The sequence below is a fragment of the Phaenicophaeus curvirostris genome, chromosome 19 (genome assembly GCF_032191515.1).
Source record: "Phaenicophaeus curvirostris isolate KB17595 chromosome 19, BPBGC_Pcur_1.0, whole genome shotgun sequence".
NCBI lineage: Eukaryota > Metazoa > Chordata > Aves > Cuculiformes > Cuculidae > Phaenicophaeus > Phaenicophaeus curvirostris.
Window position 1 is genome coordinate 8,407,919 of NC_091410.1, and position 16,429 is coordinate 8,424,347.

At 52.2% G+C, this 16,429-nt stretch overlaps 2 protein-coding genes across 2 annotated transcripts in view; one reads left to right on the plus strand and one right to left on the minus strand.

The window, feature by feature from the left end:
• The window catches only part of RBFOX3 (RNA binding fox-1 homolog 3), a 194,496-nt gene that overhangs the window by 169,013 nt on the left and 9,054 nt on the right, over positions 1–16,429 (minus strand). The gene's annotated exons all lie outside the window — the stretch shown is intronic.
• Positions 1–16,429, plus strand: part of ENPP7 (ectonucleotide pyrophosphatase/phosphodiesterase 7) — a 167,036-nt gene that overhangs the window by 141,608 nt on the left and 8,999 nt on the right. The window contains exons 4-7 of the mRNA XM_069872927.1: positions 11,324–11,501; positions 13,753–13,898; positions 14,763–15,383; positions 15,991–16,204. Coding sequence (XP_069729028.1) covers positions 11,324–11,501; positions 13,753–13,898; positions 14,763–15,383; positions 15,991–16,204 — 1,159 coding nt within the window. The remainder of the gene's footprint in view (positions 1–11,323; positions 11,502–13,752; positions 13,899–14,762; positions 15,384–15,990; positions 16,205–16,429) is intronic.

A 16,429-nucleotide genomic window follows, 5' to 3' on the forward strand; every position in this document is an offset into this window, starting at 1 on the left:
TCCCCATGCCCTTTATTTAACCACTTGTTTCTTTACCAGCAGATAGATCCTAGAGACTCAGATCCCACGAGGACAATGATAACATACATATAAGGGAACAGAGTCTTTTTAATTTCTTTTTTTTATTCTTACTGCAGCGGCGTTTTCTTGGTGGTTTATCCCTGCCATTCGCTGTTTTTCCTCCCTCTGAGATGACTTTACGCCTCACCAGAGAGAAGAAAAACCCTGAGCATCCCATGAATACCCAGCTAGAACTGCAGAGATCAGTCAAGCCTTTCTGGCAGGGACGGTTACTGGAGGGTGGGAGGGAGGAGGCCACTCTTCCTGTGTCCTCCCCCTTCACGACCTCCTCTCCTTCGTGGGGGATTAAGGGAGAATAACGCCCGCGGGCACATATTGATAGAACCAGCCTCCGTCAGCACCACGGACAGCGCCGCCCCCCGCGGGCGGGCAGGGAGCGGACCCGGACCCCCCCAAACCTGGGGGCAACGGGGACCCAGACACACACCCCCCCAAACCTGGGCACAACGGGGATCCAGACATCACCACCGCCCCCAAACCTGGGCACAACAGGGATCCAGATGCCTCCAAACCTGGGCACAACAGGGATCCAGACCGCCTCCCCCCAAACCTGGGCAGAGCACCCCACACCCCAGCTGGGATCCAGACCCCTCATCTGGGCACAGCTGGCATACAGACCCCCCAGCCTGGGCACATTTGGGATCCAGACCACCCCAACCTGGGCACGGTCCCCTCAAGCCAGGAGCTGGACCCCCAATCTGGACACAGCTGGGATTCAACCCCCTCGTTTGGGCACAGACCCCCCCCAGCTGTGATCCAGACCCCTAACCTGGGCACAGCACACCCCATAGCCAGGAGCTGGACCCCCAACCTGGGTACAGTTGGAATCCAGACCTCCCATCCAGGTACAGCCTCCCACAACCAGGTACTGGACATCACAATGTGGGCACAGATCCCTCCCCACCTCAGCCAGGAGCCAAACCCCCCTGGCTGGGCACAACCAGGAGTCAGACTCCCATGGGGAGGCCTGGCAGCCCCCGTGCCCAGGGATCCAGACCCCCTGCCCAAGCAGGACATGGAGAACCCATATCCAATGGGCTCCCCTCCATGCCTGGTAGGCACAGCCTCAAACTAGACACACACCAGCTCACAGCCAGGCCCCTGCCATGAGTCCTTCCATGGCATCTTCGGTGGGGAACGCCCCCCATAACACAAGCACCAGCCCACAGGGGTCTGGGAGAACTTATCTACAAGGACAGCTCTAATCATGACCCTAACTCTAATGGCTCACCGTGGAGAGCTGTCATAGAATCAACAGGTTAGAAAAGACCCACCGGATCATCGAGTCCAACCATTCCCATCAATCACTAAACCATGACCCTCAGCACCTCGTCCACCTGTTCCTTAAACACCTCCAGGGAAGGTGACTCAACCCCCTCCCTGGGCAGCCTCTGCCACTGCCCAATGACCCTTTCTGTGAAAAATTTTTCCTAATGTCCAGCCTGAGCCTCCCCTGGTGGAGCTTGAGGCCATTCCCTCTCGTCCTGTCCCCTGTCACTTGGGAGAGGAGCCCAGCTCCCTCCTCTCCACAACCTCCTTTCAGGCAGTTGTAGAGAGCAATGAGGTCACCCCTCAGCCTCCTCTTCTCCAGACTAAACAATCCCAGTCCTTTCCCAGCCCACAAGAGGGAAAGCCATGCATGTGCAGCTTGATGCCTTCTACAAGTGGAGAACATCCTCACCATCCAACACACATCTACTTCTGAACAAAAAACTCAACCATACAACACCACCTTCCCTTCCTGGCTTTCTCAAGCTTTCTCAAGCTAAAATAGCTTGTCCTGCTCTTCAAGAGCTGTTGAGGATGGCCCATCCTGCTGCCTGCAGCTGGAAGGGCTCCTCAGCACCCCTGTGCCTCAGGCTGGCCTCCCAGGCACCAGCCATTTAGCTGCTGTAGGGAATTTTGTCTGGAGCAATTGGCCCAGCATCCTAGCTGGGATCAGACTATGAGTGTTCAGTCCTTCATTGCCTTTGCTAAGCTTCAGATGTCCCTTCTGAAAGGAGCATTTCTTAATTAATATTAATAGCGTGCATCATAGAATGCTTTGGGTTGGAAGGGACCCATCATGTCATTCCTTCTCAGGTATTTATGCTCCCTAAGCACCTTCTCTGCCTGTCCCTCATCCAGCAGCAAGGTGATTTTGTGGGCTGAGCCTCTGCTACTGGGTGTTCCTGAGCCATGGTCCTGCTGTAATGGATTGGTGACACCATTATATTTATGGATGTTTCAAGACAAAGAAAAAGGCTACTGGGTGTTCATATGTTCTTGTTGTATTATTTAAGAGAAGCCATTTGAGAGCACAGGAGAAGCAGTGTCTGCTCCCAAAAGGAGGAAAAATAATGGAGGGGAATATTTGCAAAAAGCTCAGTTAAGTAAATATTTTATGCCCAATAATGTTATGGCTTTTGAATGATGCATGCAAGAGAGTTGAAAGGAGGTGAGGCACTGAGTGAGGCAACACATAGTGCGTGCTGCGTGTGAAGGTGTTTGGGGGGAGGCGAAGGAGAACACTGCGTCCTGGCTGGTGTCTCTCACCCTGGTTGTGTGGTTGCTGGCATGAGCAACTCAGCAAGGCCCGGCTATCCCAGCGGCTGGATTGACAACATTCTTGTGCTGCAGAAAATCTAGAGCTAACCTTACAGGGAGATGGTTCTACCCGAGGTGGGTGACACCTGCTGAGGTGCTGACCCATCTCCTCCACTTTCCTTGGTACCACCCCCAAGCAGCAATGGTGAGGGAACCTTGCATCCCCCTGACCAAGCCTGCAGCACGCAGGAGATCTCCTGCCTATCAAGAGGCTTTGTGCAGCCTGGAAGACATTGAGAACGCCACACCCCAGGCTGCCAAGCTGCTCCAACAAGGCAGGGCAGCCTTACACATGGACTCTTGCATGCTGGAGGGATGCTGCAGCACACAACAGGGAGGGATGCACCAGAAAGTTGGAAAGGAGAACTTGTGAGAATGCCAGGAAGATGGGCCAGGGGTGGGTTAGGTTGGACATCAGAAAAGATTCTACACCCAGAGGGCGTGGAGCACTGGAACAGCTCCCCAGGGAAGCATTCGCTGCACCAAGCCTAACAATATTCCAGAAGCATTTGGACAATGCCATCATAGAATCACCAGGTTGGAAAAGACCCATCGGATCATTGAGTCCAACCATTCCTATCAAATACTCAGACACACGGTGTGAATGTTAGGGTTTTCCTATGCAAAGATAGGAGTTGGACTCAATGATCCTTGTGGGTCCCTTCCAATACGGACATTCTATGAGTTTATGAGTTCAGTGCAAGGTCCCTGGCAGCCCAGAGGAGGCATTTGCAAGATGCAGTAGGAGCCGTGCAGAGGCCGGGTACAGGACAGGTTGTTCCAGGAGGCTTACAGCTCTCTTGAAGCTTTGTTGCTGCCTTGCTGCTTTGCTCGAGAGAAAAATCAGACCTCCAGGGAGGGCATGGGAGCAGGGACAAGGGGCAAAGAACTGAGAGGCAGAAGGATTGCCCTGGCCCAGGAGGAAAAGACAGGCAGGAAAGTAGAAGAAAGACCAATTGGACAGAGGGAGGGGAGGAGAGCAGGGCCAGCACCGGGGAGTGATGTTTCTCCAACCAGAGGAATTCTCTGTCTGGCAGGCAGAAGCATCTGGCACGAGGTAAGCCCAGAAAGGAGTAAAATAGCATTAAGTATAATAAGAAATGTACTTAATCAATGAGCTCTGCAGCTGAGGATCAATGGGAGGCAGACACAACCATTAGCTAAGAAAGCTGAGAAAGAGCCCCAGGCTCTGATGGAGCGGTCGATGCCAGGTTTAACCGAGCAGGAGAGTAATGGTCCCAAGAGGAGAGCAGAGCCAGGCTGCAGCCACAAGAGACAGGGCTGACCCTGCTCTGCTCCTCAGGGCTCGTACCCCAAAAAGGGAGCAGAAAGAGGAGTCCAGGCCATGGCCTGATGAAAAGCCTGGTGCTGAGCCCCCAGAAACACCATGGGCTCCAGAGTAGACATGAGCATTCACAAGCCACGGTCAGGATGTTAGAGAGAATGGAACCACAACTGGCAGGGAAGAGAAGGGATTCAAGCCCCTCATCAAAGCTGGGGAGAGGCTCTTTATCAGGGAGTGCAGGGACAGGATGAGCAGGAATGGTTTTAAGCTGAAGAGGGGATATTGAGATGAGATATTAGGAAAAAAAATGTTTTCTTGTAAGGGTGGGGATGCCCTGGCACAGGCTGCCCAGAGAAGTTGTGGCTGCCCCATCCCTGGAGGGGTTCAAGGCCAGGCTGGAAGAGGCTTTGAGCAACCTGATCCAGTGGGAGGTGTCCCTGCCCATGGCAGGGGTGGCACTGGGTGAGCTTTAAGGTCCTTTCCATGCTATGATTGTTAACCAGGGACATCACTTGGCTATGGAGAGCAACACCCAGCGCAGAGGAGACATGCAAAGCCTCACTCACCCCATGCTGCCTGGCTGACAGCTGCCTCCTTGGAGAAGGAATGGCTGCAAAAGCTTTCATCACTGCTCTTGTCCCTCTGCCTCTTTCCTCACTGCTGTGCTGGATTGCTCCCCAAAGGCCACCACATAGAAGTGCAAACTGGATGGCAAAGCAATCACCCTTCCAAGAAGGTTTTCCACCAGCCCCGGGTAAACAGAGCTGCTGCTGAGTCAGGTCCCAACCTTGAGAGACGCTCCAGTGCCCGCCTTGACCCAGCACACTCGGAGCCCATCCGGGTGGTGCCAGCACTCAGCTGAGTCACCACAACACGGGTTTTCCTCAGGAGAGAGTCTTGATTTTCAACCCATGAGCAAATTTAGCACTTGGGAAGGCAGACAGTCCCAGGTAGTGAGCGGGGACAACCTCTGGGTCTCGCTGACAGTGCTGCAGCTAACTAAGCCCTGGCACCAAGATGCTGCCACTGGGCTCCATCAAACACCCAGATCCTTCATCCAGCCCAGCCCTAATGCTGAACTCCAGCTCCGTGCTGCCTTCACGTTCCCTCCAAGGCTGTCACCCTCAATCCTGACCCTTTCTACCTCCCTTCCCACATTTACTGAAAGCTGATGGCCAGACCCTGATCCAAACCAAGGAAGCAGAGAAGCAGCACTGATCTCCATGCAGGAGAGTCTTTGGGGACCAGGCACACAACTAGTGGTGTCTCCAGAGCATTAGAGGCCTGGGGTTGTGCTTAAGGCAGAGTTTCTGTATGTGCTTGTGAAGAGAATGAGAAAAGTGTCTGTCCCCTGAGGTCCCTCCCAGGGGGTGAGCTCCCTTCTCCCACTGGGGTTGAAATCCCCGACCCCAGGAGGCTGCCTCTGGCCCTCCTGGAGCACAGGACATGTGTTCCATCCCTACACACCCTCCTGGGGACCCCTGCATCCTCTTAGGACCCCTCCCCACAACACCCGCTTCCCTGCAGCCTCCTGGGGACCCCCAATTGGCACAGCCCCCAAGGGACCCCCGCATCCTCCTCGGACCCCCCGACCCCCACCTCCCCACAACCTTCCAGAGCCCCCCAACACCCACAGCCTTCTGGGGACCCCTAACCCCTGCAGCATCCTACAGATCCCTGACCCCTGTCTCCTTGCAGCCCCCAAGGGACCCCCGCATCCTCCTAGGACCCCCTGACCCCTGCTTCCCCACAGCCTCCTGGGGACCCCCAACCCCCACAGCCCCCAAGGGACCCCCGCATCCTCCTGGGACCCCCCGACCCGCACCTCCCCAAGCCCCGGGAACCCCCTCCCCGCCGGTGGCCGAGCAGCGCCACCTGGTGGCCGGGCCCTGGGGGTCCCCGGGTGGGGGTCCCGGGACAAGAACCCCCGGGCAGGGCACTTCGGAGCACCCAGGGGGCTGTTTCACGGACCCAAATTCGTGGCTCCTGCCGCAGGCATCGAGGCTCTGCCCGAGGAGCCTTTCTGCAGCAACCAAAGCCTCCTCTCCCAGTCCCCAGCCTCCTCTTTCTCCTCTCTCCCACCCAACTCCCTCCTGTCTCCCCCCCAAGCCTCCCTGCCTCCTCCTCTCTCCCTCCTCAAGCCTCCCTGCCTCCCCCTCTCTCCCTCCTCAAGCCTCCCTGCCTCCCCCTCTCTCCCTCCTCAAGCCTCCCTGCCTCCTCCTCTCTCCCTCCTCAAGCCTCCCTGCCTCCCCCTCTCTCCCTCCTCAAGCCTCCCTGCCTCCCCCCTCTCCCCCCTCAAGCCTCCCTGCCTCCCCCTCTCTACCCCCCAAGCCTCCCTGCCTCCCTCCTCTCTACCCCCCAAGCCTCCCTGCCTCCCTCCTCTCTACCCCCCAAGCCTCCCTGCCTCCCTCCTCTCTACCCCCACAAGCCTCCCTGCCTCCTCTTCCAGCCTTTCCAAGCTGCTTAGCTGCAGCACGTCCCTGCCTCCATCTGCCTCAGGGCTCAGGCCAAGTCCAGGACTGTTCCTGGCTTTTGATTTCACTCAGCATGCTGTCACTGCTGCTCTGCTTCTGACTTTGAAGCTATTATCAACATTTTCTTCACCTGCATCCCCGTTCCTTGTCTGTGCCTGGGATTAAGCAGCTTGGACACCCACAGACAGCAATGAGTGTCCCTGGATGGCAGTGGGTGAGCAAAACTGGGTGTCCACTCTGCCTGGGAATGGTGTCCTTGCCAGGAACTGCCCTCAGCTGTGTCCTACAGGGATGAAAACAGGATCTGCTCCACACACATCAACTCCACCCAACTCTCCCTGGTGCATCCAGTCCCCACCAGCTTCCACAGACTCTGCAGCTCCATTCGACTCCACAGAGCTCCCCTCACAGTCCCTCCAGACCCACTCAGCTGCTGAGCTCCTCCTGGTTTGGCTCACCAAGGCAGTATTACAACTTTAACCACAAGTTCCTGGCACTAGATATTTCAGGGACACTAATGAGCTCCTTTAGACCCTTGGTACTCAGACAATCATGTGCTGGAAGCCAAGAGGAGCACTGCAGACATTTACCCCTGTACAAGCTGCATGGAGCTGGTGAGGAGGCAGGTTTAGTGTAAAGAGAAAACCAGAGCAGCTCCAGCTGCTTTGTTCAATTCTCTCCTCACCCTCCTGGCCACCTTCTCTCTCCCTTTTTCCCTTCCTTCACCCTCTTCCTGATGGGCTGCGTATGCAACACTTTAGACATTGGGACAGTTCTTCCAATCTACAGAGCAGAGCTACTCCAGGTAGGACAGCAACACAAGCAAAAGAAAAACACCTACTTGCTTTCCACCACCATGCTACAAGCAAATGCACCATTTGCAGCCTGCAGCGATCCTACCCTCCAACACCCTAGCAAACACTTGGGAGGGGGCTCTGTCTGGGGAACAGAGAAGGCTGCAGTTCAGACTTTTTCCAAAAGAACCTGCCACACACCCACCCAGGGACCCTGCACGCATCCTACCTCTTCTGAGGGGGCTCAGATGCAGACCTTTGCCCTCCTTCCACTTTGCAGCATTCTCTCCCTCCATGCTCAGGCAGAGCAGCACCAAGAAGGCTCTAAGGGGTGTGGAGGGCTTTTATAAAGCATCCTCCAATCTCCAGCCAAAAAGTCTCACCTGTGGAATCCTGCCCAAGCATCACCCACTCATCAATCCCATCACCCTGGAGCAGCTCAGCCCCTGCCAGTAACAGTTTCCCCACAGACACATGCCCCGTGGAGCCAAGTGAGCCCTCCTGTGGGACAAACTGTGACATTCCTGACTGAAATTCAAGTAGCACCTCTGAGACATTTGCAGTTTGCTTTTCCCTTTAAAATTCAAAAATAAAGAAGGAAACTGCCTGGCCCCTGCCCAAACTGCTCCCCCCAGCACAGAGTCCCGGCAGCTGTTCCGTGCTGGATACAGGCTGGGCACCCAAGCACTTTGTTTCAGACAAATAAGGCTGGGCCACTGGGTGATAACTTCTCTGTGCTCGTGACCTCGATTTTCTAGCCCATTCATCTGTCTTCAATGAATTAGTGGGTGCACAAGTGTGGGAGGGACAGTCTTGGCCCCAGCGCACCTTTGCAGGGAGCATCTTCTCCAATTAGGTGTTGGGACTGATGACCTGCACCCTCAGAGCGCAGCTCATCGCATGTTCTCATGAGACCCGTGCAGAATCAGTGCTTTCAGCAAGGTACTAGTGATCTGGAGGGTGCTGAGCAGGGACATGGAAGTCTCAGAGCAGCCACAGCTTCTCGGGCACCATCTGCTTGCAGGATAAGCGCCTGGGGTGCTGCTGGTACAAGATCAACTGCACCAGCCTTTTTATCTGGAGATCAACAGCGTCCCCAGGCAGGGTGGCCAAAGGTGGCTTTCTTTATCTGTGCCTCATGCTCCTCAGCTATCAAATATCAAAATGTGCCTTGAGACGCTCCTATTATTAAATACTCCTCGGAGATTAGAGCAGTGCTTCCTTCTCTCTGGCCTCTTCCCTCCCCAGTGGAGCTGATGATCACGATACCTTATCGGGACCTTACCCTGTGCTGTTAGCAATGGCATGGGAACATATTGACCCACCTCAGAACAACATGCTGAATATTAAGGACTTCTCTTGAGCTTCGTAAGTGATAACATCTTTATCATACAAGCCCTTTAAACCTTCAGTGCCTGACAGGCCCCTCTGCCCTTGCGGAAAGGACAGTAAAGGATCCAGGGCAGCAAACACTAATAAAATAGTTTCCTGAGTGAACTGCAAGGCCAGGGCTGGCAGAGCGGGTGGCTCAGGGAGATCCTCTCCCACTGCTCTCTGCAGCTGCTATAAGGGACAGACACGATCCCAGCAGAGCGACTGCTCCACTCCAGCAGGTCAAACCCAGCATGCAAAGAGGTGCCAGTCACACCAGCAACCTCCAGCTTTGCAGCACTCAGCAAAGAGCTCTGGCTCCCAGCAGATTCTGATCCCTGCTCCATGCAAAGGGATTACCCTTGGGCTGCCAGCAGACCAACACCCACCCCATGCTCCCTGTTAGCAAGAGGAGAGGTTGGCTTGGGGCTCATTTCCACTGTAAATGCAGCACCCAAGGCTGTGCTCCTGACTTGTGTCAGCTACGAGGTCCCTGGTGGGATCGCTTGAACCTCTTGCAGTGTCCTCGCACAATTATCCCATGCCACACCAGGAAAACACAAGCATAGGGGAAGAGGCTATTCAGACGTCAAGGCACCCTCTATTAGATAAGGCTACAAAAGCCTTAAACTCAGTTTTGCTGATAAATGAGTCATTAGTAATGATTAAACTCCAGAGAAGTCATAAAAACAACAGATATTGATAAAACGGGGTGCTGATACAGCGAGGCTCAGCACTGCAGATCATCTTGAGTGCCATCACGCGGCATGTACGGGACAAACAGGTGATCAGGCCCCGGCAGCATGGGTTTAGGAAAGGCAGATGATGCTTGACTAACCTGATCTCCTTCTACGACAAGGTGGTCTGCTTAGTGGATGGGGGAAAAGCTGTGGATGTTGTCTACCTGGACTTTAGTAAAGCCTTTGACACCATTTCCCACAGCATTCTGCTGGAGAAACTGGCTGCTCATGGCTTGGACAGGCACATTCTTCACTGTTTGGATGGCCTGGCCCAAAGAGTTGCAGTAAACAGAGTTAAATCAAGTTGGCAGCCAGTCACAAGAGGTGTCCCCAGGGCTCCATGTTGAGCCAGTGATGTTCAATATCAAGGTTCCAGACAAGAGGATTGAGTGCTCCTTCAGCCACTTCGCAGATGACACCAAGTTGGGTGAGAGTGTTGATCTGCTTGAGGTCCAGAAAGGTCTGCAGAGGGATTTGGACAGGTTAGATCCATGGGTTGAGGTCCTCAGGATGAGGTTCAATAAGGCTGAGTGCCTAGTCCTGCACTTGGGTTGCATTAACTCCACGCAACGCTCCAGGCTTGGGAAGAGCAGCTGGAAAGCTGCGTGGTGGAAAAGGACCTGGAGTGCTGATAAGAATCAGCTGAGCATGAGCCAGCAGTGGCCCAGGTGGCCAAGAAGGCCAGTGGCAACCTGGCTTGGATCAGCAGGGAAGGGATTATCCCCCTGCACTCAGCGGTGGCGAGGCCTCATCTCAGATCCTGGGTTCAGTTTTGGGCCCCTCACTACAAGAAAGACATAGAGAGAAAAGAAGCAGATCTGAGGAAGGTCTGGAGCGCAGAGGTTCTGGGAGCAGCTGAGGGACCTGAGTCTGTTTAGCCTGGAGAAGAGGAGTCTAAAGGAAGACCCCATCGCTCTCTACGTCTACCTGAAAGAAGGCTGTAGTGAGGCAGGCGTTGGTCTCTTCTCCCAAGTAACAAGCAATAGGATGGGAGGAAATGGCCTCAAGTTGCTCCAGGGGAGGTTTACACTGGATATTAGGAAAAATTTCTTCACCAGAAGAGTTGCCAGGCACTGGAATGGGTTGTCCGGGGAAGTGGTGGAGCCACTATTCCTGAAGGGTGTAGATGTGGTACTTAGGGATATGGTTTAGTGGTAGAGTTGGAAGCATTGAGCTAATGGTTGGACTTGATGATCTTAAAGGTCCTTTCCAACATAAATGATTCTGTGATTCTATGTGTATGAGCAGATTCACACACAATGGGCAGTGGGAGCTGGGCTGATTGGACATGGGGGCTTCAGAATTGTTCTCACCCTCTGGAGCATCTCTGAGGGTTGCTGGCACAGCCATAATCTAGAAGGAGCCTCCTTCCTCAGCAGGTATCTCCACAAAGCCACACTCAAGAACCTCAGGTAAATCCAAGCTCCTTTCTGAACCACTGAGCTCGTCTCTTCAGATGGACAAGCGGCCCTGGCAGGGGCGTGAGTTTCCTTTTGAAGCTGAACTATTGATCAAGGAGCAGGGAACCAAAAGGCAGGAGTAAGGAACAGACACAGCAGTGGGCTGCAGGGAGCCAGCACAGGCTGAAGGACGGTGGCTGGGGGAAAGGGTGATGTGGAGGCAGGTTTTGCACACATTGACTGCAGAAGGAAGCCTCCTGCCACATGAGACATTCTTCCCGTTCATGAGCACTAAAATAGCACCCGATGCCACTGATGGAGGAGGCAGATTTGGTGTTTGACCCTGAAGGAAATCTAAGTTAATCTACCTCAGTCAGAGGAAAAACAGAGAGGCTCATTCTGATATGGCTGAAGCCATGCACCTGATCAGAAACTGCAAGATTAGATAAAAACTGAACTTAGTCCCATCCTGCATGTATTAATGTGAGCTCTCTGGATGTCTGAGACATTGCACTTCAAGGGCATGAAGATGTTCCCTTCACTGGGGTTCGTAGTTGCTGCCTTCTCTTTGGTGAGTTGTGTCCCCGTGCAGCAGGCGTCCAACCGCAGCAAACTCCTCCTGGTGTCCTTCGATGGCTTTCGGTGGGACTACGACCAGGACGTGGACACCCCCAATCTCGACGCTATGGCTGCGGAGGGGGTGAAGGCGCGGTACATGACTCCTGCCTTTATCACCATCACCAGCCCGTGCCACTTCACGCTGCTGACCGGTGAGTGCCCACCAGCCCTGGGTCAAGTGAAACAGCACAGGGTACAGGCTGGGGAAAGGCAAATTTAAGGCTTATGCATCAGTGAAGGAAACTAAGTCAAACAGCCTACCAGCCCTGGCAGCACATAAAGCTTTAGGATAGCTGTATTTTAGAAATACAGCAAGAAACAAGGCAATAAGTGCAGAAAGTGGTAGAAATGAACCTGTATTTATCAAAGGTAAATAGCACCAGATGTAGGAATTACGCAGCCACCACCTAGACCAAGGCAGGAATTACGTGGAAGCCTCCCCAACAGGGCTCATCCCTAAGTTCCACCCTAGTAGCAAATCAGATTAACTCTTTTGTATATATTTATTCCCAATGCATGCAATCTGCAGCTCCAGCTGGGTGCTTGTTGGTTGTTACTGGATTTCTAGTCTCTATATGTCACCCAGTTTCCCAATGGCACTTATCCTTATCCAACCCTCTCCTTATCCAACCCTGAGGAGCATAGTTTAGCGTTTGATAGAAATGGTTGGACTTGATGACCCAGTGGGTCTCTTCCAACCTGGTGATTCTATGATTCTATGATCCTCATTGCAGAGTCTGCCAGTCTTCTCCTGGTTTGCTCTCGCAGCCTCCAGGCATCCTTTTTGTCTATTTTGAGATGCTTCCCTATCTTTTGTTACAGGATAGCCTGGAGTTAAAGTTTGCTTTTCTTCCCTAACTAGCAGAGTCACAAAACAGAGATTTAAGTACTGTTCATGCAGCCTGAAATTCATTGATTTTAGTTACTAGTGCTCAGCTCTGGCACAAACTACTCTCTTACTACAGTGTCCTCCGTTTGTTTTTATTAGTGTATCTGCACTTATATTAAATAGATGCCGAATACTGATAGCCTCTAATCTGTGTACTTAATTGAGTACAACACACGCTACAACATTGCAAACACTTAAATATAGTTATAAAGGCACAAACACAAAATAATATCCCATAAAATATTCTCCTAATCCACACTCACCAGCCAGTGAGAGACAAGGCAATAGCTGCAGAAAGGGATACAGCAAGTGATAGGATGAGAGGAAATGGCCTCAGGTTGCACTGGGGGAGGTTTAGATTGGATATCAAGAAAATTTCTTTATCTAAAGAGTGGTGAAGCGGTGGAAGATGCTGCCCAGAGAAGTGGTGGAGTCCCCATGCCGGGAGATGTTCAAAAAGCATGAGGATGTGGCACTTCAGGACAGGATTTAGTAGGCACGGGGGTGTTTGGCTGACAGTTGGACTGGATGAGCTTAGAGGTCTTTTCCAACCTCAATGATTCTATGATTCTATGATTCTATGATTCTATGATTCTATGATTCTATGATTCTATGATTCTATGATTCTGTGAACTGAACCTGTATTTATCACAGGTGAATAGCACCAGACCAACTTGATACCCTCCTTTTACATGATAAATGATTTTTTAGGCAAGGGAGATGCACCAAGTTTAATCTTTCTGGACTTCAGTACTGTACTTGTTACAGTGCCGCATGGGAAATCATTAGTTAAGATGGAGATGATGAAAATTAGTATAAAATCTCTAACACGGAGAAGTAACGGGCTGCAGGGAAGAGGACAGCAGGTGATACAAGAGGAGATTGTCAAGCTGGAGGGAGGGCAGCAGGGGGATTCCTGAAGAATCGATTTTGGAGCCAATCTTATTTAAGATTTTAATTAATAACCTTGGCATAAAAGAGTGGAACATGCTAATGAAATCTGCTGATGAGAAAAGGCAAGGAGGCATTGTCGATATAAGGGAGGATGGGGATATTGTGCAGAAGTAGCTGTGCAGTCTTCAGGACCAGAATAATAAAAATAGCATGAAAGGTAATGGCACAAAGTGCAAGTCTTTCATTTCTAACAGGAATTTCTGCTGCGTGCTGACCTCAGGGTTGTGAACAACAGAGAAAGCGAAACACCAAAGTGATTAGTGAAATGCAGGGTAACAGTGAACCCTGCCTGCACCGGGAAGAGCAGGAGCAATTGCAGGCAGCACTGGCACCTCCAGAAGCGAAGTTGCCTGGGCTTGGGGTCTGGATAAGACCCCCCTGGGATCAATCCGATCACATAAGGAGCAGGCATCCCCCCAGCATCTCATTCCCTGTGCTAGAACCCTCACTTGTGCAAGGCCGGAGGAGGAAGGAGGCAAAGCAGAGGCAAAGGGAGAGGTGGGATGGAGTATGAGTGGCAGAAGCTGATCTGGAGCCACCTTGCCTGTCTCTCTCAACAGGGAGATACCTGGAGAACCACGGGGTGATTCACAACATGTGGTTCAACACCAAGACGGGTCAGAAGCTGCCCTACTACAACACACAAGGTGTGGACAGCTGGTGGGACAACGGCAGCTTGCCCATCTGGATCACCGCTCAGAGGCAGGCAAGTGCAGCAGCCTCCTCTCACGCACAGACCCTGCACAGACGGAGCCTGTATTCATGTAGAAAAAGCTACAGGCAAGCCACGATCTCTAGTGGCCATGAGCTAACATCCTCACTGCGAATGACGGGCTAATTAGACCAGCAAAAAAAACCCGAAATCCCCAGATACTGGCAGGGATAATTATGATCATTCTCTTAAAAAGAGCAGAAAATAATAGATGCATTTCAGCTTTATTAAGATATTAATAAAACAGGTTATCTTTTTCCTGCTGAAAGAAACCTCAGCGGGTTCCATAGCGAGTACCACGTGCCCAAGGGTTTCGTACGCTCCAAGACACAAACTGCATTTCCACAGCCTCACCCAAGACCTTCTAGGTTACAGCATCAGATCCCCTCATCACTTGAGACTGCAGCAACGCTTTTGTAGGTCCCAGTAGGCTTTAAATCTGGCTTTGAGGCAGGACCTGAGACCTGGCCCAAGACACATACCTTTGTCTGTGTTCCCCTGCCAAATTGGCCCCATTGACTTCAGGGTGAGTGCTTATTTGTCTGGAGTAAAACACACCTTAAGATGTTGATGGTCCAGAGCCGGAAGGTCCATGCAAGGTACAAACAAGTCACTGTTTCCAAAGCTATAACTTGTGTTGCTAATGCAGTGTGAAAACCAACGTGCAGGAGTTCTTGGAAGGGCAGTGCTTTCAATTAATCACTTTTAATTGGCAATGAGCAAGAAAACCTCATTAAAGGCAGAGGTAGACATTAGGGGGCTGAATGAACTAACTGCATTAGTAGGTGGTTGCACTGTCAGATGGAGAGGTGCTGCAGAGCGAGTTCAGGTGAGTTGATGAAATGTCTCTACTAACAGGGTTTAAAGACAGGCTCTATTTACTTCCCCGGCGGAAAAGCAAAATATCAAGGGGAAGAAGTGAATATGAAGTTGGTGGAGCCCCTCTTGTTCAACTACAGCAATGAAACCAACTGGAGAGAGAACATTGACACCGCCATGAAATGGTTCACGGTGAACAACCTCGACTTCATCGCACTCTACTTCGGCGAGCCAGACTCAACAGGACACAAGTACGGCCCTGAATCCACCCAGAGGATAACCATGATTGAGCAGGTGGACAGAACCATCGGATACTTGAGGCAGCGGATCCAGGAAAGTGGGCTGGAATCAAACCTCAACCTCATTATCACATCTGACCACGGCATGGAGACCGTCATAAAAACCAACGAGATTCACATCCGGAAAGTAGAGAACTTCACATTCACAGACATCCAGTTTGAACTCTTAGATTACGGACCAAATGGACTACTGGTGCCAAAAGAAGGGAAATTAGAACATGTATACTCAGTCCTGAAAAATGCCCACCCGAACTTACATGTGTACAAGAAAGAAGACTTTCCAAAGAGATTCCACTACGCCAACCATTCCCGGATCACTCCTCTTGTGTTGTACAGTGATCCAGGATACGTGATCCATGGGGTAAGATGTATGCATAGACATTTCTTACTGTGTTTTGGTGATCTGCCTCTCTCCTCTTCTCCTTCTTGTGGTACCCTGATACCTACCCGGCTTTATGCCTTCATGTCAGTTGGTCTCCCTACAAACAGGATGGGAATTCCAGCTTTTTGGGTAAAGACCTTCTCTGCTCTCCAGACAAAATAAAAAGGAGTCCAGAAGTCTTGGAGCAGGACTTGCATGAACACAGAATATCAGTTACAGGATCCTCTCCTAGCCAGGTATTAAGGGAAGGCCCAAAGTTGAGGCTAGCAGGCAACTTCCCATTGTGAAGCTCCTCAGTACAAGGAAATCTGGATGTGCTGACATTTAGGGAGCGAACTTGCAAGAAGTAATTGTCTGAGAGCTGTGTCTGGGCAGTGCCCTCCAGCTTCTGCAAAGTTTAACATTATTAGGTCAGCGTCAAAAACTCAGAGAAACCAAACAGACCATTAAGCCCTGTGGCTGCAGAACATGGCACGGGGAGGTGGAGGCATCCAGCAGTGCTGCTGCTCCGGTGCCTGCTGCCTCCCAGAGGCTGTGCTGCAGGGTGCTGAAGGTTTTGGGCTCTCACCTCCTCTCTCCTTTTCAGAGATTCAAGGTCCAGTTCAATAAAGGGGAACATGGTTTTGACAACGAGGCCATGAACATGAAAACCATCTTCCGTGCCGTGGGACCAGCCTTCAAGCAGGGGCTGGTGGTTGAGCCTTTCGAAAGCGTCAACGTCTACCCCCTCCTCTGCCAGTTGCTGGGCATCACCCCTGAGCCCCACGACGGCTCCCTGGAGGTCATGAAACCCATGTTGCGTGAGTTCGGAGGCACTGGGACCCCTCGGTGGCAGCGGGCACTGGGAGCTCTGCCAGTAGCAGGCATTGGGAGTGCTCGGTGGCACCGGGAGTGGGCACCAGGAGCAGAAACTGGGAGTGCTGAGCAGCAACAGGCATTGGGAGAGGGCACTGGGAGCGCTCGGTGGCAGCGGGCAGCGTCAATGGGCCAAGAGATCTCAGCAGCAGTGGAGCACCAGCAGTGGG